Below are 21,537 nucleotides of genomic sequence, written 5' to 3'. Positions count from 1 at the left end.
TTGTGACCAACTGTCGAGCGTTTTCACTTTGTTCTTCCTTGTGTCTCTGCTCGTGTCAGCCTGTGCTGCTGCTCAGCTAAATATAACCGAGACCATCCTTTAAATGTGGCTTTTTTACCCTTGGGGACTGTATCGAGTTTCTTGAGATTGAGCACAGGCAGAAAGTTTTCAGATGGCTTTTGAGAGATTATAATACAGAAAGCAAACCTTTATACTCGAGATATGCCGAAAAAGACGTACCTGTGCATGTGTAACCACATAAATAGATCCTTCTGTGGAAAAAAATAACGTGATATATCAAACTTCTCCTCACGGATGGTGAAGAAATGGTGCCTCGGTGCCCTTGGGAGGGAGCGGCCGCAACCCGCTCGTCCCTCGGCCTCCCGCCCCGGCTGCTGACAGCCTGCATTACCTCAGCCCTGGACTCGGCAATAATCTATTAAAAATGTGCGTTGCATAATAAGATTTCTATCTCGCTCTGAAACCCCGCCGCTTTCTCTCGCCTCACAACCGGCGCAGCGCGGTCGCCGCTGTAATGGCGGCACGGCCGCGGAGCCACCTCACCCGACTGTTTCGGTGAGGGTGGAAGCGGGTATTTCTGAGGGAAAAGCGGGTATTTCTGAGGGAAAAGCGGGTGTTTTGTGGGGGGAAAGCGGGTGTTCCGCCGTCCTGGTGCCCCAGCAGGCGGGGGGCGGTTGTTTGCACTGAGAACCGGTCTAAGCCGGCGGGAGCCGGCCGGGGCCGCCGCGCCGCCCCCGGGGCGGGGCCGCCCGGGCCCCGCGGAAAAACACCGCGATTGCCACAAAAAAAGCACTTTAAAAAAAATACAATCCCTCCCCCACCTTAGCACTGGAGCAGCTCTCGCTCCTGCGTGAAGGTTTTCCCTTCACGCAGCGCAGGGAAATGAAGCAGCAGCCTCTGTGTCAGAGCCGGCTCCGAGGGGAAAACTGCCCTCTCTCCCTCTCAACCTTCCAATTTTAGGTCCTTTTTTTTTTTTTTAAACCTTAAATGCTCTGCTCGCTCTGGTTTCCTCGCTGGAAGAATCAGCCCCAAAAATCTCCCCAAAAGGGCGATTTTGGAGCCTGCTCCAACATCCTAATACCACCAGTGCCGTGATTGGACACAATTTCAAAATAAAATAGAAATTCCATCGTTGTTGGCCCCTCTGGGAGAGCCCATCCCCCATCTTACATATAAATAGGCAATAAAATACTTTGAAACGTTATAACAAAGAGGAGTTTTAATTTCTTTTTTATTTAGTACATAATTTTCTTGGTGTGAGCTGCCCAAAAAAGAGTGGACATTTGGCTGCAATTAATACCCCCACCCCCGCCGCACTCCCAGTAATAGTTGGTAATTGCTGGCTCTAAATGACAAAGCAATTAAGCCTCTTCCTAAATGTGCAGAAGTAGGTGTTATCTAAATCTGGGCTGTCAGGCTTTGTTTCTGTGTCGAGGCACAGAAGCTCAACTGCTGCTTTCTCAAAGTGCATTTGATTCTTTGCAGGCAGAGAAAAATAAAATCTTTTTTCAAATTAATTTCGGGAAGGGAGTCTTAAAAATATGTGGTGGATGGGTGAAGTGGAAATTGCCCTAGAAAAACATTTCTGTTTCATTACTATGATAACTATTTTCAAACAACTTTATTGGTAATTTCAAACGACTTTATTGTTGTTAAAGAGATCATTATTATTTCAATGCTTTAAAGGTTTCTTGCAATGAGATCAGAATCTTTTCTTCAGAATATGAGGATTTGTGGCAGCTGAATCCAGTCCCTCCTGTGAACTTGCCTTTTTCTCAGCTGGGGGAGGAAGATCTGGGTGTGTGGAAGGATGCGTGTTAAAAATGATATTTTTAAGACACCCCTGGACAGCTGCAGGTCTGTGGGAGTCGGTGTCTGGTGTGAGAATTGGTGATTTGATGTCTTCCTAACCTTCTTTTTTAGGAATGGTGGGAAAAACCTGAGCTATGTGGAAGGCACTGTTCCTACCAGCATTGTGGGAGACTTTAGGCTGTTCCTTAAGTCCGTGGGAGCTGCTAAAAATTGCTGTTTTCCCGAAGGTCAGGTGCTGTTGGATTGGGTTTGACTTTGGGGTTGTGTGTGCACGTATTAACAAAATGGTCACTTCTAATTGCGTTTTTAAGACTTTGATTTCCTTCCAAGTATTTTGCTTAATCATCTTGAGTAGGCTGAGGGAAGGAAAGAATTAGCTGAGGTCAGGGAAGTTGAAGCTGCCCGTGTAACTGCTCAGAGGCTGGTCTTAGTCTGAGGGATCCTGGAGGCAGGAAGAATTGTGCCTCGTGTTCTCTTTGTGCTGTACACTGGGAGAGCAAGGGGAAACCAGCCCCGAGAAAGCCAAGGAAAACAGGGAAACGTGTGGTGCCATGGGCTGTGGTGGCTGCCTCCCTCTGCACAAGTGGTCCAGATTCCCCTTCCTCTGGGAGACACACACAGCTCGGATGTGAATCATGGCTAAAATAGATTAGAGGGATCGTAGTCTGGAAGCGCTTATCTGCAGCAATGGTGGAGTCAGCTCAGATGGAGAGACAGACACCGCAGGCACCAGAGGTGGGGGAGAGGATCCCTGTCGTACAGACCTTTGGAATAAAGGGCAGTTTAATAATTTCTAATGAATATTCACGTGGAGGGATGAATAGCAGAAGAGGAAGGCTGTATTGAACGCTTCCTGAAAAAATACCAGTCATTACAGTGATCAAAGGAAAAATCCAGGCACTGCCTGGGCTCAGCCATACGTGTTCCCATTAAAGCCTAGACAGCGCGTCCCTTTGGACTTGCAAATACAGTGATTTGTTGGTATTTTTTTTTTTCCCAAAGAGGATGTTTCTGCTTCTGCCAGAGGCGTGGATGCAGGAGGAGAACCTTCCCTGTAAAACCTAAGGGCTGGGAGAGCAGGTCTCCTTGAGGCGTATCGCTGCGACTTGGGCATTAATCTTACAAACAACTTCAGGTGGAACATGTTGTAATTAAATAAGATCACGGGTGGGAATTAATAGTAAATAAGCCTTATTGGGGAAAAAATAAAAAATAGTATCATCCCCTAATCTTTGCCCATTGAGTTAACCGTGTACCTGATGCACTTAGCTTTGCCCTTATCGTCCTGGCATCGAGCACAGTCCGGCCGTAACGTCGCGAGCGCCGAAACCACTAATGATGGCATCAAGGGTTTAAGTGCAAAAGCTTCTTAGCAGGAGATTAGGGATCCCACTCCAGATCCTTGTGGTCAGCTCGTAATGCCACTCGGAGAGGAGACAGCAGCGCAGCTCCGAGTGGAAAATCACAGGCTTGGGAGAGAGGTGAGGGCTTCGATGTGTTCTGTAGAGGAGGAAAAATTTATATGTGCTGGGACGTGGTCCAAATTTTTTAAAGTCTTGAAGGGAAGCTGAGTTTCCAAAAGGAGGAAGAAGGAGACGTGCACTGTGGAGATGCCATGTGAATAAAGTCTTTGCATAATTATTCATTAAGTGCCTAATACAAGAACAAAAATAGCTTTGGCATTAAGAAACAGGACTTCTCTGTGATCCCTCCTCGCAAGAGGCCCGTAACAAAGGTGGGGGACCTGTTCCTTTCTTTCCTGCTTCTTCCAACCGTGACTGCACTCTCCTGTCTGGAGAAGCGAGACGTGGAGCCTTTTAATTCCTTCTCTTCAAGAAATGTCTGGGCTTCAGTGCTCAGTTGCTTTATTTAGCTCAAAGCAATGGTTTTGGCTAGAAGACACTTGGAAATCCAGGATGGCAGGAAAAGTACCTCTTGGAGAATCCTTTCTATGAGAGGGAAGTGGTTTTCAGGGCTGTATCCTCACTTCTTCCACGGTTGCGGGATGTTCTCTGCAGATGCCCAGAAATCAGTTTTATACCTGGGCAAAAATAAGAGAACCTCATCAAACCCTTTAAAAATCAAGAATAATTAAGATACATTTCCAGCAGATCCCGGCCGTAAGGGCATTCACGTATTTATTATCTTTCATCCATTTGAGGGCAGAGAGCTTTGCTGGCGTGGTGATGTGTGAAAGAAAGGCACTGTTCTCCTCCTGAAAGTGAATTGCCAAGAATGCCCGGCCCCAGGTCCCTGCGGAGAAATGATGCTGGGCTGGGCTGAGTGAGATGCAAAGTGTCCTACTTACTGTGGCTGCTACAGGTCTGACCTCCTTGGATCATCTGACACCTCCTTGGGTAAGAGGTTGCTGCAAGATCTCAAACCCTCAAATTATGTAAGATTTACACAGTTGCTTTGAAGTTGGTCCCTCCCTTCCATGTTTGTTTACTGGCTGGTGTGTCCTGTTGGATTGTGAAGGATGAATAGTCACAGAAAGGAAGCTGTCGGGTTAGTACAGATTTTCTATTCCTCTTCGTTTTCTAAACGTGTGCGGAGCTGTGCTTATCCCTGTTCCGGAGTCTGGGAATACGCCGAGGACGTCCTGCGCCGGTCGGGGCTTTGCTGGGTGAAGTTTTCAGTTTGTTTGTTTTTGAGGTGGAGGGAAAGAGGAAAGGCTCGTTATGTTGCTAGAGGAGAAACAGAGATGGTATCTAACAGTCGTCTCAGGAGTTGATGTTGGGTTTGCTTTTCAGTATGCAATTTCCCTTGAACTTGGAGAAATCACGTGGAAAAAAGGAAGGTACTTAATTAATCCTGTACATGTAGCTGCCATGGTTTGGGGGTTTGAAAGCACTGGCTCCCATAAGGAAAACACACAGGCTTTGCCTGTGGGAATTCCTTGGAGGACTTTTCTTCCGTCCCATTGTCTCCACTGTGCCAGAGGAAATGCCTCACACTGCTCCTCCTTTCCCAGCTGCTGCCATGCGGGGTGGAGGTCAGGGCTGTACAGGCACTCGGTCCAGGGAGGTGTAAGGCATTTTCTTCTGGATTTTCCCCTACTTTTGCATTTTTGTCACAAATTAAGTTCTTACCCATGCTTTGCGATCCCCAGTCAGTGCGATGGAACTGGCCCAGGCTTTTGGGAAGAATCCCTGGACCTTCTGACCGTGTGTGGAGATGTAATCCTAACAAATTCCATGGAATTAAATTACAACAAGGTGCTTTTTCAGAAGTTACTCTTAAGTGGCAAACTCTGTCATGTGATACAAGTTCTGCTGGGTTGTTTTTGGGTTGTTTGTTTTGGGTTTTTTTTAGTTTCTAAGCCTGGTATTACCCTCCATAGTTGCTCAACAAAGTAAAATCATGTTCTCTCCCCCAGCCTACTGCAGATCCACAATAGGTGCTGTGGCACTTTACCTATTTCATACAGACATTTTCTTTTTGGTTTTATTTTCATTACTTCAGTGTTTTCTACCCATGTGAAAGCTCACAAAAAGTTCTACTTTTAGTTGTATTTTTATTTGCATGTGGGCAGCAAAATGAAGTAATTCCCAAATATAGTCCCAGCCAAGAGATCCATCTGTTCCCTGCATTTTTAAATGGCAAATTAATCCTTAGCATACAACTCATCAAATGTCTTCTCTCTATAATTTATGCTGCCTGAGATCACAGAAATGACATTTTTTTTCCCAGGCCTTCCATTTTAAGTAGTCCTTTACTCCAGAACAGCAGCTTCCATTCCGGTTTTACAGAGCTCTCCTGTGCTTCCTCCAGTCACTGTTGTTGGTCTAAAAAGGGGCATTAAAAAAAAAACCCTCCAAAATTATTTTTCCCTTCATCTCTTTGGTGTTTCTTTGAAAGGCTGTAGAAGATTCTATTAGAATCTTAGATCAGAAGGAGTATTTTATGATTCTAAGATGTAAGGGAATAGAAATTCTCTTTGAAAAACACCCTTGATAAATGGATTTATTTCGGATGGAGAACTAGGGTCACTCTGTCCATTTCAATTTGGATTTCTCTCTTTGGACAATAGTCACCATTTTTAGAAGTACTAAACTTCCATGGTGTTAGCTGCCATAAAGGGAATTTCTATATTAAGCTTTGCATGTTCCCAAATTTACTTAAGCAGCATTGTAGCTCAGCTGTGTATCTTGGCATGCCTTCCATTGCAACTCCCATCCCAGGAACAATTCTGTTTATAGGAGAGGATGCACCATTTCAGAACTGCTCCAAATCAGGAATTTCAACAAATGGTGTTTTGTGTATTGCTAAAAAAACCCAGTGCCTTCGGTTGGGAGGAGGCAGTGCATGCAAATAGTGCCTGGTTTGGTTTTTTAAGGCAAGGTGTGATGCTTTTCTAAAACACGAAGACAGAATTAATTCTATGGGGCTGTTTGCCGTGATCTTCGGCAGCTTTATGTTAAAAAATAACTGCAGTAACCTGGAGGTGAATCAGTGCTAGGGCTTTTTTTGTTCTAGCATATGTCTGAGAAAGGCTTTTTTTCTGAAAGATGCCCAGTGTTCAACACTTAGTCAATGCCAAATGGTTTTAAAATTGTATTTAGAAGTGTTTATTCCCAGGAATGCATTTGACAGGGCTCTTAAGGAAAAAGAGGTTGCTTTTTGCTCCTTGAGTAAAGTGTAGTAGCCTACTTGGATGCAGTGGTGATTGCATTTTCAATGGCATTTCACTCTCCTGGCTCATAGGGAGCACTTGGAGTAGAGCTTGGTGTTTTTTCCTAGGATGCCGAGTAGGTCCCTTCATGAAAGCAGTGCTGTGGTTGAGGATGTGGCCTTTAACTGTTGGGCTTGATGATCTTGGAGCTCTCTTCCAGCATAAATGATTCTGTGTTGCTTTCTTGGTATTTTGAAAAGACTTGGCCACCCGTGAGCCAGGAGATCAAACTCCTGAGCCTGTTCTCTCTGTGATTCACGGAATGACCTTGGGCAAAGCCCTTGGCCTCTTCATACCTTACTTTTCCATCTGCAGTGGATATTAAGACAGCCTCCCATGAATCTTATACTAAAATACGGCTTTTGTCCAAAGATTTCATGTGCTCTGAGGTGTCAGTTGCAAAATACTAATTTAGATCATCAGCAGATAGGTGGCAAAAGCTCTTCCTTATAACACAGTTACGCTGCTTTTGGCCAACTTTTGTCTGATCCATGCCTGGAGCAGCAGCTCTTCCTCAGGCATGTCCTGGCAGTGCTTGGAATAATTTGGCTGCAGCATGGCTGGAGGAGGTGGGAGTTCTGGGTGACCGCAGCAGCACTTCTCACGAGGGATCTTGACCCAGGGCTTCCTTCCGTGAAGGTGATGTTAAACAGAAGCTCATCATGCTCACCCATTCTCACACCCACCCTCTTTCTTCCCTCTTTGCATCGGTGGAAGTTTAATTGTGGGAAAGCAGAGCTGGAGAGCTGCTTTGTACTTCACCCTCAAGGCCTCAATGACTTTTATCTTTCCCTGCGCTGAGCTCTGTCACTGTGGCCGTTTGCTGAGAAAGCATTTCCTCTGGCTTCCCAGGGTTTCTTTTTGGAGCGTGAGCAATCCCACTGTTTCCAGGAAGCATCCATGTTTCAAAAAGGCAGTGGCTGGGTAGGCAGGTAACTCCAGTTGCTCCCAAATTCAACACCAAACCCATCCACGGCCAAGCCACTGGCCAGCGTGGGGAGCACAGGGATTGAGTAGCTTCTTCCCAGCAATGGGAAGCTGTTGTCAGTGCTGAGTCAGCTCTGCTCCAGAGATAGGCCAATGTGTTTGTAACCAACACTTTTTTCCCCTCAGATTAATGTTTTTAATTTTTGGCTGTACAAAGTCCAGGGGCAGGGGGACGTAGGTCAAGAAGAGAGGTAGCAACACCGACTGTGGGTTGGGCACAGTGTCCTCAGCCAGACAGGGATTAATATAAACATACATATTTTTAGCAATCATAATGGATTATTTAGTTGCAGGGAAGAATTAAAAGGAGCTCAAGGCTGTCTGGAAACTCTGAGGGCACATGGCTGCAGGGGAAGGTGGTTCTGGGGGAGGGAGCAGTCTGTCCTGAGAAACATCTCCATCTTCTCCGTGATTAATTTCAGACTTTCATCAAAGATCAGGTGTCAGACATCAGGATAAAACAACTGACGTAAATATATTTATATATATTTATACATGGCCTGTCACAGAAATGCAAATGGAATGTTAATAAGCCACTCAGTTGACTTGGGATAAATATATGGTAAATAGTATCTGGAGGCTGTGCCTTGAAAAACTTACTGGTCAGAGACTGAAATAAATACTGCAACAGTGTGTGTTAGTTGTCCACCCAAAAGACATGGAGTTGTCATGGTTGTGTTGCTTTCCCATGGCCTTTAAACATCATTTAATTTCATTTCTTTGGATTTAGGATTCCAGGCCAGCAGGAGATCATTGAACTCTGGGTGTGGTAATGCAGAAAAAGTTAAGGGAAGGAGGATGTCCTTGTTTGTTTCATTAGTCTGCAGTATTTAATGATCTCTCTTCAGAGCTGTAAATGCTGGTTTTATCTGTTGTGTGCTTTCTATAGCTGTTTTTGTTTCCATGCAGCAGGTCTGGCCTTTCCCTCTTCTTGGTGGATTGTTTTATCATAGCTGAGTGCTGTTAAATACTGCAGTGTGACATGCACAAACCAAAGTTCCTTGGGTGGCAGGTTCTCAGCGGCTTGAACGGGTGCCAAGAATGTCACAGAATCGCGTCCCGGCGAGCTTTGCTCCGGAGGGGCCGAGGCCAGGGTGATGGGCACAGGGTAATTACACTGAGGGAATGTTTAGGTGGCTTTTTCTGCCTTTTCTCTTGTATCCATATTTCCGGTGGAAAGCCTTGTTTGGACACGGAGGAGCGGGGTTCAGGCTCTTTGTGGTTTGCCTGTGTGGGCTGAGCCCCTTCAGCACTCACCTGCAGTTGGTAGAATGCGGCGACGGCTCATTGCCTCTTGATCTCTTCATGCAAACCAACCTCAGAGGTCGGACTGGGTTTTCTGACATCTTCAACTTCGGGTTCAACAGCTCCTTTGAACAAGGGAAAAAAACCCGTATTTATTTCCGCAGGTGTGTGAAATGTTTTTTTTCCCATACAAATACCCTGGTGTGGGACGTGTCATGTGTACAGAACAACTGCCTGCTGCCGTCATGTGTACAGAATAACTGCCTGCTGCTTGCTTGGATATTTAGGTCAGTGTTGGAATCAGCTCTGACAAGGAGTTGCTCGCCGTGTGCCCAAACCTCTGGAATTTTCGTTGTGGTTATTCCTGCCCATGGCAGGGTGTTGGAATGAGATGATCTCTAAGGTCTCTTCCAATCCCCTTCTGGGCTTCTATGATTCCTCTTTGAGTGTGGCAGAACAGCCACCTGGATTGTTGGATTAATGGGGTGATGTCAGGAGTTTTGTGGGAATGGGCTACTGCTGTTCTTAGGAAGGAACGTGTGATTTGATGTGCATTTTTGACTTACGTGGGTGTAGAGAACAGGGGAAATTCTGATTAAATACCTTCTTAGGTTCATGTAGTATTTAGCAGTAGGTCAGAAATACCAGTCTGCAATAGCCCCGTGCATATATTGCTCCAATATATCATTTTCCATCCAGAAGTCCAAGTGTTTCACAGGCAAAGATCTTTAATCCATTGCTAGAATGGAATACAGTACATTTTTAAGCTTTTATTTTAAGCAGTTGCCAAGAGGTGTTGGCTGGCAGTAATCAGGTCTTTTTAATTCTTTTTATTCCCAAACAACACATCAGTACATTCAGGAAACTTGGAGCAATTTTCTGGTGCTGTTTTCCCAGGTTGAAGAAATCTAACCAGCAGGTTTTCTCCAAAGCCTATAAAGTATCCCAAGGATTTGTGTCTTCTGGGTAGAGCTGATCATACAGCACTGTCACTGATGGTGTTTTGTGCATGGAGATCATCTGTGGTGGCTTAACATGGATCTGGAATGGGAGGGACAAGGAGAAAACCGAGGGTTCCTGTTGCTTCCGTTCGGAGATGACTGTACGTTAACTTTGGATTTCCTGACCCGGCTTGGGAATCTGCTGCTGACATCAGCCGTGAGAACAGCCCGCCGTCAGCGGGGATGGAGCCTGTCCTCAGTAGATCTTTCTAGGAGATAATCTTCACTCAGAGATTATTCTGACAGGGTGTTGAGTCGAGCTGAGCCAGGCAGAGTTCCTGATTTCAAGTTAATTTTGGCAGGGAAGAAGTGATCGTTCTGCATATTTCCTGTAAAAAAAAAAAATCCTGGATATTTCACCAGGTCTGATGAAACAGTTTTTGAACGCAGCTGTAAAAAAAAAAATTTAAAGTCCTAATTTTTACTTTTTTCACAGCTGAAATTTGGCATGAAAGATGCAAGGGTTTTTAACTGGTTTTAGGTGGCTTTGTTCTTAACTTGCTCCAGCGATCAGAGGTTAGAATCATGGAATGACAGAATCATGGAATAGTTTGGGTTGGAAGGGACTTTAAAGCTCATCTCATTCTACCGCCTGCCATGGGCAGGGACACCTTCCACTACCTCAGGTTGCTCCAAGCCCTGTCCCACCTGGCCTTGGACACTTCCAGGGAATGGGCAGTCTCAGCTTCTCTGGGCAACAACAGGTTGGTTTTGTTTTGCTTTTTTAAACCTGCATTGGCAGCTCAGCACCTGCAGCACGTTAAAGCTTCCCTCTGCTGTGTCCTCCACCGGCTGCCGTGTTTCCAGCCGTGTTTCCCGCTTTGTTTCCAGCTTTGTTTCCCTCCTGCTGCTCACAGGGAGTCCCCAGCCTGCAGCTGACTCACCGCTCTCAAATCAATGGGCAGAAATGACAATTGTGCCACATTCTAAAATTGCAGGAGGGTGGAGGGCAGGTTGTGAGATCCCTTGATTCAGCACCACTGCCATTGACAGGAAGCAGCGGGTCTCCCGTTCCATCGGCGGGCTTGGAGTCTCTCTTTTATCTCCTTTTTGTGGGAACAAAGGACGGCTGGCTTTGTGTTCTTCGCTCAGTGCTTTCATTTCTCACACGTAAACCCAGCGTAACTTCATCGCCACTAGACCTGCAAACGTAATTGCCTGAAAATGAGAAATTTCTCTGGAAACGAGGAGTGGTTTGTGGGATACCAGGATTTGAAATGTCATCTTTGCGCTTAGAACTGAGCAAAGGAAAATTCTGTGTGCTAAATGAGCTGCGACGTACTGAGACCACAAATGGGGCTCCACCATCCTTGTGGGTCCCTTCCAACTCGGGATATTCTATGAGTCTATGAAGCCAGGTGTATTTGGGTCTGAACCCCATTGATGGACTCTTATGTGTTGAGTCTTTGGGAATCAGCCCATGTGGATAAGATTTAGATTGGATTATGAATAGATTTAATCTTGATTATTGGAAAATAGATACATAGATAAATACTGTAAGTTACAAATAGATTTTATCATGGTTGATGAAAAATGGGTACATAAATAGTGTGAGTAAGAACACACATCCTTATATACTCATCAGTAATTATGGAATGCAGATAAATGTTTTAAAAGGGCTTGTAAACTACACCTGTAGTAAAGTGCATGTGTAAGAGAAAGATTTTTATGTCCACCCCTTGTTTAACTAAGAACAGTCTCTCTTATGGCTCCGTTTTTCCATCTGATTCTGCCGACAGTAAAATGCAAAAATCGTTTTTCTTCAATGCTGTGATGCCATAGAGTGAAACTGATTCTAGAAGTATCTGGGCTGGACAAAATAGCATCTGAAATCCTGGTTAAATACTCAAATTCTTCCCCAATGGTCCCATGTTCCCGGGAGAAGTGCAGAGCACTGTGGAGGCTCCGGGGCCATGAGCCGGGATGTCGGAGGAGCCGTTCCCAGCTCCCTCCCGGCGCCGCGCGTGTGTTGTGACAGCTCAGGAGATTAGTTCTTCAGCGTGCTGGCATTCTGCTCCGCTGACTTTACAGGGATGTGGAAGAGCAGGTTTTCCCGTGTTGGGAAAAGGCTTTGTGCCAGAGCACGCTCTGCTTCTGGAAAAAATCATCCCGGGTTTAATGCTGGTAGCGGAAGCCCAAAATGAAGTTATAAAGCTATTTTTGCATCATTTTTGACCTGCCCCAAAACCTATTGATAGTTGGAATACTTTTAAGGAGGAGATTATCAGAGCTGTTGTTTTATCCTATTATATTCCTGTGTTAAAATTTCCCTAGCTCATTCTAAAAGCTTTATGAACCAACTTTCGCCAGAAGAATTTTTAATAACTTATTTTCTGCGTTGGCAACGGGCGGTTGTTTTCAAAATTACTCACAGGGAAAAGCAAAGCCATATTCTCATTTTAATATTCTGGGAACCTGTCCTTGAGCAGCTTTCAGGCTTCAGATCTGTGTATTTTTAAAGCTGAAAAAGAGTTGTGTTTTGCTGCTCGAGACTCCACATAATTCCCTGTCAGATGCTTTATTTTGATTGTGCTGTGAGCTATAACTGGGTGACACAGCAGCTATAATTAACTCTTCCATCATTCTCCCATTCACAGAACATCAAACCTTTGACTTACTTTTGAATTATTATATCCATGTTTCTTCAATTGGAAAAGTGATGGGGATTTCCCTAAAGAAAGGGGGGATTGTTCTTGCAATACTTTCTTCTTCTTGTCTTAAAATAGTCATGAAATAATGAATTTTTTTTTCTGGAATGTCTCAGAAAGTCTTGCTTTGCTTAGGGAGACACATCCCTAAAACTCCCTAGGGAAGTGGAAGTTACCAGCACGATCCTTGTTTCCCAAAGTTGCACAGAGTTCAGGCTCCTTTGTAGAATTTATCACCCTGTTGTACTGCTGTGTCATCACTTGGATATCTAGCGGTGTTATCCCAAGATAATACTTTTTCTCTAGTGGAATGCTGTGATTTTAACAGTATGTTCCATATTTTTAACATCCTCATTAAAAAACCCCCAAACTGTAAAAATAGCCTGTCCCCATTCTAAAGCACTGCTCAAATAAATTCAGCGCTGCCTCTTGCTCGAGAGATACGATCTCAGCACACAGGAATTCTAAAGGCTTTGGGAGTAGGGAGTTGGTTGGAGCATCAAGATGTGAGAAGGGAAAGTAAAAATGTGCACATGGCAGAGGGATCTGCAGCCCTAAAATCCTATTTTAGCCTTCTCCAGGGGCTGCTGAACCACGTGGAGCTGCTGTCAGCTTGGGAATTATTTTCAGTTTCTCCCCACACACATCCTTTGCCCTATATTTGTGTGTTTAAAGAAGTTTCTCTATTCTTTGCCAATTTATTTCCCAGTAGCAGGCGATGGATGGCTGATGTTACTCCTGGAGAACACTGAGGCCCTGTTCATGTGGAGTTGGGTTTGTCCTTTTCCCAAAATGCTGTAGAGAAGAACTTCAGTTTGGTGTGGATTTGAGGTGATTTAGTGGAAATGCAGGAGGCAGAGGGAGTGGGATAAAGATGAGGAGGAAATGCTGCACTCTTCACTTGCAGTGATTAAATAGTTCATTAATGAAGAGGGCACAAAAGGAGGGTCCGCAGGTGAGACAGAAATAAAGGCAGTTTAGCAATTTAGCAGAAAAATGAGGCTGTGAAGGGACATCTTGATGGTGGGAGATTCGTTGCTGGGAAACACAAGGGACTGTAGCTGGGAAGGGAAATGTTATTTATTATCCATGAAGTGAGAGGTTGGGTGGTGCAGGGCAGCTGCCCTTGGGAAGAGCAGGGCAGGAGGAAGGGCTCAGTTTTTCACTCGTTCCTGGCATGGCTTTATTTTCACTCCTCTTCCAAAGTGATGCTGAACTTCCTCCTCCGGGGCTGGAGGAGTAGGAGGAGAATGTGTGGGAAAGGCACCAACGTGTGAAGTGGCTTGATGGGATGGGAGGGCTGTAATGAGAGGGTGAGACCGGCAGCAGAGTTTCTCATGTTTATTACTTCTGCATTTTTGACCTTTTTTGTTGTGTTTTATTTTGGTCTGGCCTGTTTTTATATCCTTCTTGGATTGTTTGTAAGTATTTTGGGACAGAGATTGTCTTCCCTTCTGCGCCTCCAAATATAATGGGGACAGAGCCCAAGGGCTTTTGGGAATGTGCCACAGTGCTCGTTGCACCAAGATGTTCAGAAAGAAAACCAGGTTTTCTGAACATTTGAATAAAAACACCCACAAAAAAAGTAGTAGAAGAGCTCACAAAATCAAATCTTGGAAATTATTAGAAGTCTGAAATGGTTTCTCTGAAAAAAGTAATGGAAAAGTTAAGTGGTTTAATGGCAAGAAGGTTTGTAAGAAGGGTATGAAATATTTAAGATAAGAAAAAGATAAACTTGCCTATCGTTTTTCTAATACAATGTGGAGAGGAACATAAAAATTCAATCAAGCAGCAAATTTCAGACTGACAGGGTTATTTTAGTACGTGGCACATCTCCCCCCCGCTCCAGCCTCCGAGTTAAAATTCCAGCAGAATTTTTTCGAAGGCTGCTCGTGTAATGGAGAACGAGAGTCTCTGGGGTTATGTCAGACAAAATTATTTTTAGCGCTGTTCTGAGCCCTCGTGCCTCGGGGAAGAAATGAGCCACTGAAGCAAGATGACGTGTCCCCACTGGGCAAGCTTTAATAACATTATATTCTCTCTATTTCTGCCTCTCCTCGAAGCATCGAACGATCCCGAGTCCGTGGATTAGATTGACTCCCTCCGTGATCTAACATGCAAATCCTCTTCCACTGTAATTATTATTTATAAAAGGCGTTCTTGGGTCTGAATTCTTCATATCCTGAAGTTGGAGGTTGAGGCTCAGCCTGGAAATAGTGTTTGCTGGTTCATAGAAAATCCCAGAGTGGTTTGGGCTGGAAGGGATCTTAAAGATCATCTTGTTCTACCCCAAGCCGTGGGCTGGGACAGGGTCATGGACATCCGCATCTATCCAGGTTATTCCCAAGCAGTTGACCAAAATACTTGCCATGATTTTCACACGTGGTCTCTTTGGAGTACAGGCCTTTTGAGGAAAGATGCCTGAGAGCACAATAATATTTCTTTTCTGTACATGAGAGTGCTGGGAGGGATTTTGAGGCTTTGTCAGACCTGTGCATCGTCCCTGTATTTTTCCAGTCTTCCCACACAGTTCCTGAGCTGGTCCAACATTGCATTACACTTAATTAAATCTCCACCATTGTCAGGGCGTGTAACAGGATCTTGCTGACATTTTACCCATATTCCACTTCCCTGCCTGTCTCCTCTGAGGGCTTTGGAGGGGAATATTTGTAGAAAGACTCTTAAATTCCTGTGAATAACTGGGCTGCAGCGTGGAAACAGAATCAGGCACAAAAGGGAGGAAGACCTGTAGACGAGCCGAAACTCTGGTATTTTCCTTTTTTAATAAAAGAACCATTTCCCGGGTGACTCCACTCCATGCACTCACCTGTCCTACCCTCCATGCCGTTCCCAGCAGTGACTCCAGCAGCAGCTCAAGCGACGAGTCCCCGGCACGCTCGGTGCAGTCGACAGCCGTCCCCGCACCCGCGTCCCAGCTGCTCCCATCGCTGGAGAAGGATGAGCCCCGGAAGAGTTTTGGGATCAAGGTTCAAAATCTTCCAGTGCGCTCAACAGGTAAATTCCCTCGGAAAGGGGAACAGGGGAAAAAAGGGAGGGGACTGGTTGAGTAACCTGTACTGAGTGACACGCAGCAGCCACGTGCGGCCTCCGAGGACCGGATTCTCTCCCTGCTTCTGCCTCAGTTCTTGTGTGACAGTGGGAAAATTGCTTAATTAGTGACCATCTGTGAGAAGCCCTGCTGCTCCCAGCTCCAAGTATTGGGCATTTCCAGGCCCTGGAACTGGTGCTTCCAAACAGTAATGTGGGCTTTCTCAGGGAGAAAACTGACACATCTCCATTTTTTAACTTAATACTTCAGTTGTTTAACCTCACCTCTCACCCTTCAATTTCTTTTTTAATCCAAAAAGTTGAGGGTTTTCTGTTGCAGTTTGAGTGCTTTAAAACACCCCTAAGCATATTTGTAAAGGCAATGGATATTGCATGGAAAATAACCCAGGAAACCATGTGCTGAGGAGCGGCCCATGATCACTCCCTGTTCCCTGTGCTGAGCACAGGAGAGATCCCACAGGAAAAACCAGCATAGGATCAGTTGTGAAACAGTTTTAATGAAATTCATGGATGCAAAAGCACTGGCTGAGCTAAAATAGTATCTGTTAATCTTGTGAGCAGAGTACCTCATGTGTTGGTATCTTCCAGTAGATTTAATGCCTGTCATATTCCTTGAAAGGACACAATGCTGAGGTCAATACCCCACGAATCCCAGACAGATTGTGTGGGCTTGAGTCAGATTCCACAAAATCTGATGAATCTGCCTGGTTATATTTCTGAATTGACTGGACTGAACACTCTATGACTCCAGCCTCCATTCCAGACACCTCATCCCAGCTGTGCGCAGTATTGCTGTGGGTATTTTAATAAAGTATCCCTGTTTATTTCTTCTTCACATGGAACTGGGTGTCTCTTAGAAGCAATAACCATCCACCACCAGCTTTAGCCATGTAAAACCTTGTATGTGTAGTTTCTTGAGTTTAAAAATCCAGGCAAAGAGAAAGATCAGCCAGAAGCTTTGGACATTGGCAAAATTAACATCCCAAATTAAAAAGGGCGCTTGTGTGAGCACCGAGTTAAGTGGGATGAAGTCACATTTGAGAAAGACAGTCAGAGTTCTTCATGTCTTTTATGGTGCTGCTGAGTCAGTAGAAGCTATGTTTCTGCAGTACTAATGTTTACTTGTTGGTTTAGATACAAGCCTTAAAGATGGACTTTTCCATGAATTCAAGAAGTATGGGAAGGTGACGTCAGTGCAGATCCACGGCGCGTCTGAGGAACGGTATGGCCTGGTGTTCTTCCGGCAGCAGGAGGACCAGGAGAAAGCACTAAATGCCTCCAAAGGAAAGCTTTTCTTTGGCATGCAGATTGAAGTCACGGCCTGGATAGGACCAGGTAAGGTCCATGCCCTTCTCCCATGGGACGGCTCTGGGTGTGTTCAGGAGCTGTCATAAAGAGGCAGAATAGAAGTAGGAAACATGTTTTAAAGAAACTGGGAAAAATGCCACAATAAATTCCAGAGCAAAAAGAGTGGATGCTCTTGGATCAAACAGCAAGAGAGTTCCAGTCTTAAGCCTCAGAGAAGGAAAGCTGCCATCCTCCCAAACAGTGGGATCCGCTGGAAGGAACGATCTCATCTACCACGTCTCAGTGGAGCAGCTGCCAGTGGGTGGTGTGAGCACAGCACTGAGTCCTCCCAGCCTCGTTTTGTCTCCTTTTAATTAAAACAGCCAACGAGTGCTGCGTTTTGAGCAGCACAGCCCACGTGACCAACCAGTGAGAGCTGCAGCCCTGAGCATGTGGTGAAGTTCTCAGACTGCACTTCAATGGCTTCTTTAAAAATTGATTCCTGAAAACAAACTCCTGCCACGTGCTCTTCCCCAAGTGCAGGGAGGCCTTACTGGAATTCGTGCACTCAAACGTTGATACTTGTTAAGAGTAAATTTCCAGAGAAGCAGTTGAAAGATGCAGCTCCCTTTCACCTGAGGATGCCGGATTCCTGAGTGGAATATAAAGATTCCAAATCCCATGTAAATAACAAGTCATGGGTGCAGTACTGGGTGTTTTTCTCAAAGACAGTGCTTACTCTTGTTCAGATCAAGAAGGAGACCTGAATAAACCAACATGAACCAAATCTCCAGTCATTACAAATTTCCTGCTCTCTTTTGTCCTAGAAACCGAAAGTGAGAATGAATTTCGTCCTTTGGATGAAAGGATAGATGAGTTTCACCCAAAAGCAACGAGAACTCTGTTCATTGGCAACCTGGAAAAAACAACCACCTACCATGACCTTCGCAACATCTTCCAGCGCTTCGGGGGAATAGTGGTATGTGAATTGTGTCCTGTGTGGGGTGGCACTGCCCCCCCTTCTGTACAGACCTGTGAAATGCTGTGAGTGGTGCTAAGTCTGTCAACGACAGATAATTCAGTCTTTCTGTAGTAATCTGAGTCATTCTTGTTGGAATATACCTGAAAGCTTTTCTTTGTATTCGGAGTTCAGCATATGAATGTTGAGGGGTAATTTAGCAGGAAGAACAGTCCTAGGAGTGTTTACAACAAATGTCTCTCCTGGTAATTCTCCCCTGGTAGTGCCAAAGCTGACTGGGTAGTTGGGATGTAAAATGTGCCAGGTGATGTTTTCATGTTGACTCCTACAGCTGTGGGAATCTGAGTTTCCTGTTGATTCCTGGAACAAAGGGCTTGGTCAGTGTGTGTGGAAGCAGCCCCTGTGCCCAGGCAGAGGAGATTGGAGCAGATGGATCAGTGATGGCACATGGAGGATTTGGGTTTTCAGCTGAGGGGGAGTATCCGGATGAGGGAGAGCAGCCCCCTCTCCTCTGCTCATGACTTTCTATCAATTCACGTCAATGTTATATTTAAGGGGAATTTTCCATTAAAGTGGTGCAACTCTCCAATGAATTTTAATTAATTTTTACAAGGGCATGGAGTGACAGGACGAACCTTAAGCTGAAGGAGGGCAGAGTTAGGTGGGATATTGGGAAGGAATTGTTCCCTGTGAGGGTGGGCAGGCCCTGGCACAGGGTGCCCAGAGCAGCTGTGGCTGCCCCTGGATCCCTGGCAGTGTCCAAGGCCAGGCTGGACGGGGCTTGGAGCAGCCTGGGACAGTGGAAGGTGTCCCTGCCCATGGCAGGGGCGGCACTGGATGAGCTTTAAGGACCCTTCAAACCCAAACCATTCTGGGATTCATTCTGTGATTCCTGTTGAGTCTGGGCTTCAGATGGTCCATGTTCTCTGTGTCAGCTGTGGGTGCTTGTGAACGTGCTGTGCCTTCTTCACTCTGCTCTGACGTGTTCTTATCACTGCAGATGAATCAGTCACACACACCAGGAGCCCTATCCCTGCTACCCCCCAAAAGAAGGGGAGGTTGCTTCCATGTACAATGTGGACAAATATAAAATCCTCATTTTATGATGTCTGGCAGCCCTTGTGTATCCAGCCTCTGCTCTGTCCTTGACATCAGTAGTGATTTATGAATTCGTGCCATGTCTGTGGCTTGAACCCTTTTCCAGTGTTAGAGCAGCAGAGCTCTCCTGATAAAGATGCTTATCAGTGGTAGTGTAAATTGGCTTTTGTGTGCTGTGGTGCTCCCTGTCAGCATTATTAATGGCTCAGAATTGGGAGGCAGCGCTGCCTCGCTGTTTCCAGGAAAACTTGCAAGCTCAGGTGCAGAAGGGACCAGCTTTATAACCTTTCTGAGGGGTAATGAGCACAATAATGATATTTTATTTGTCTGTCACTAGGAATTGCTTGCCCAGGGTGAGTGGTCAAGTATAATTTGCCGTGGTTGCAATCATGCTACTTCAGACACTTGGAAGTGTAGTTTTCTATTAATATTCCACTTAAATCATTAGGCCAGGGCTGTAGGAGTCTAATAGTTGTGTAAATCTCCCTGTTTACCTCTGTTTTCCCAGATAAAGAGCTCTTGGGTGAGACCGTATCAAACTGCTGCCTTGTCCCTAAATTTATTAACCATGAAATTAGCCTGTCCTGGATGTTGGAACATTTGTGCTCAGATCCATGTGTGGCTCACAAAGGCAGCTCCTTCTATTCCAACAAATAAAGCCAAACCTTCCACCTCCTATTTTCAGCTCGGAGTGAATCATAATATCATGAGTTTATTCAGAGGTTTTGGGTACATTTCCAGTGCTAGTGCTGAGCTTGTTTGTTAACCAAATGTCAGCTCCTGACTTGCTGGGTTTTTTAAAATAGATTAAAATCAGCCTTTATTTGGCTTTGTGAGCCTCTGGCTGTACTTGTGAATGGGCCCGTGGTGGCTTGGTTTTAAAGAGGAACAGCGACTGAAGTTGAGGATCTTTTTTGCCTTTGCCCTGTACCAGGCTGGTTCAAGGGATGAGTCCGGCATCACTTTGTGTTTCTAGGAACAGGATGGATCATGTTTATTTGGAAAAGAAGCCCTGCTTGGCTCAGAGATGAGGATCAGAGCAGGTTGTTTTCTCTTGAGCCTTTGTGACCAAAAATTAATCTCTATTTCTTTGATCCTGAATTGTCTCTTCTTGATACAGTATTAACAGCCTAAAGCTGGTGTTTGTTGACCAGGTCAGGCTTAGTTCTGTGGGCTTGGATTTTAAATCTGCGTGATGAAGAGCTTTCCCTGCTCCATAAGGATTTGGTTTTGAGATGCAGCAGAACAGCAAAGTTTTAACTGCCCGCTATTGTTTAAATCCTCTCTCTGAAGCAAATACTAGTTAAAGAGCTTGCTGTGCCACATGCCCCTGAAAAAAACAAGTCCTCTTAGATGAGATTGACTGCTGACTGTGGGTTGTTGTGTTTTGTGCTTGTCCCCAGGACATCGACATTAAGAAGGTGAACGGTGTCCCACAGTACGCGTTCCTGCAGTACTGCGACATCGCCAGCGTGTGCAAAGCCATTAAGAAGATGGATGGGGAATATCTCGGAAATAACCGGCTCAAGGTAAAGAAATCCTCCCCTGGACTGTATCCTTCTTGTTCCTTCCATTGCCGCATCGTGGGATGTTTTGCAGCACCGTAGTTTATGGAAGTAAGATGATTTTTAATGTGAGATCGTATCAGAGCATGATGGTTTCAACCACCACCTAACTGGGATTAATCAGCATTTTTCTTGGCTCTGTCCACACGGAACCCTGGGATTGAGCACTCGGAGACTGACATTCCCTGGCCTGGAAGGGCCACGTCTGGCAAGGCTGTGCTGGGAATCCATTCCACTCCCCATGGCAAACGGGGCCTGTCAGGCCCCAGAGCTGTCAACCTGTCACTTCTCAGACATTCAAACTGTAGAAGAACCCAATGTTGTCAAACACTCCATTTGTTTAAACAAGCAGAATTATTTTCATTAATTGCTCTTTGATTTTTGTCTTGCACCTGCACCAGATGCTAATTTTAGAAAATCCATACAAACAACAGCTTTCTCCAAATAAGTCTTTCATTAGGCAGGCTCTGTTCAGTGAGTTTTAACCCTTGTGCACTGTACTGATGGAAGTTTTGCCCTTTTGTGTCCAGCTGGGTTTTGGGAAGAGCATGCCTACAAACTGCGTGTGGTTAGATGGGCTTTCCACAAACGTTACGGATCAGTATCTGACCCGACATTTCTGCCGATACGGGCCTGTGGTGAAGGTAGGTGGGAGGCTTTGGCATGTGCTTCCAAGTCGTTACTGTCTTCCTTTCTTCCCATCCTGTCCTTTCAACCCCCACTGTCCAGGGCTTTATAGCTCAGGTAGAAAAAATTCTCCCTGGGGTGGAATTTGGTTGACAGGGCTCTGTCAGCATAGACAGCAACCAAAACCAAGTATTTTGAGTGAGCCGAGATGTTGAGTATTGGAAACCATTTGTTGCTCTTGTGCAGTACAGTCTCTCCGCAGCAAACCTTCTTAAATGTTAGTTGGAAGAACAGCAGTCTAATTACGTAATTACTCATACTTGCTAATTACATAATTAGACATAACTATGCTTTTTTTCGTCAGACCAAGAAAAAAAGACTTTTTAAAAGCAGTCAGGACAGTCACAGTGCCAAAAGTACATGGAAAAAGAGAGAAAGTCAACAATGGTGCAACACACCCATGTCATGCAGCGGGAGCCTCTCCCATGCAAGTGATTTATCGCGTGCTTAAACTCCAGTGTGG

General features: G+C 45.2%; 1 protein-coding gene and 1 long non-coding RNA gene across 5 annotated transcripts in view; one reads left to right on the top strand and one right to left on the bottom strand.

Moving 5' to 3' along the window:
* Nucleotides 1-21,537, top strand: part of SPEN (spen family transcriptional repressor) — a 65,901-nt gene that overhangs the window by 27,198 nt on the left and 17,166 nt on the right. For 3 of the 4 annotated variants that reach the window (XM_048326024.1, XM_048326022.1, XM_048326021.1), the window contains exons 4-8: nt 15,244-15,404; nt 16,593-16,793; nt 17,573-17,724; nt 20,226-20,351; nt 20,918-21,031. In XM_048326024.1, coding sequence (XP_048181981.1) covers nt 15,244-15,404; nt 16,593-16,793; nt 17,573-17,724; nt 20,226-20,351; nt 20,918-21,031 — 754 coding nt within the window. The remainder of the gene's footprint in view (nt 1-15,243; nt 15,405-16,592; nt 16,794-17,572; nt 17,725-20,225; nt 20,352-20,917; nt 21,032-21,537) is intronic. The other variant, XM_048326023.1, reaches the window with a different exon arrangement.
* Nucleotides 1,226-4,766, bottom strand: LOC125336917. The gene is made up of 2 exons (XR_007207886.1): nt 4,142-4,766; nt 1,226-3,874 (listed from the first exon to the last, which is right to left on the bottom strand). It is a non-coding gene; the product is annotated as an uncharacterized LOC125336917 (long non-coding RNA).

Source organism: Corvus hawaiiensis, chromosome 22 (assembly GCF_020740725.1).
Source record: "Corvus hawaiiensis isolate bCorHaw1 chromosome 22, bCorHaw1.pri.cur, whole genome shotgun sequence".
Classification (NCBI taxonomy): domain Eukaryota; kingdom Metazoa; phylum Chordata; class Aves; order Passeriformes; family Corvidae; genus Corvus; species Corvus hawaiiensis.
Note: the sequence above shows the minus strand (reverse complement) of the source record. Positions and strands in the feature narration are given on the sequence as shown.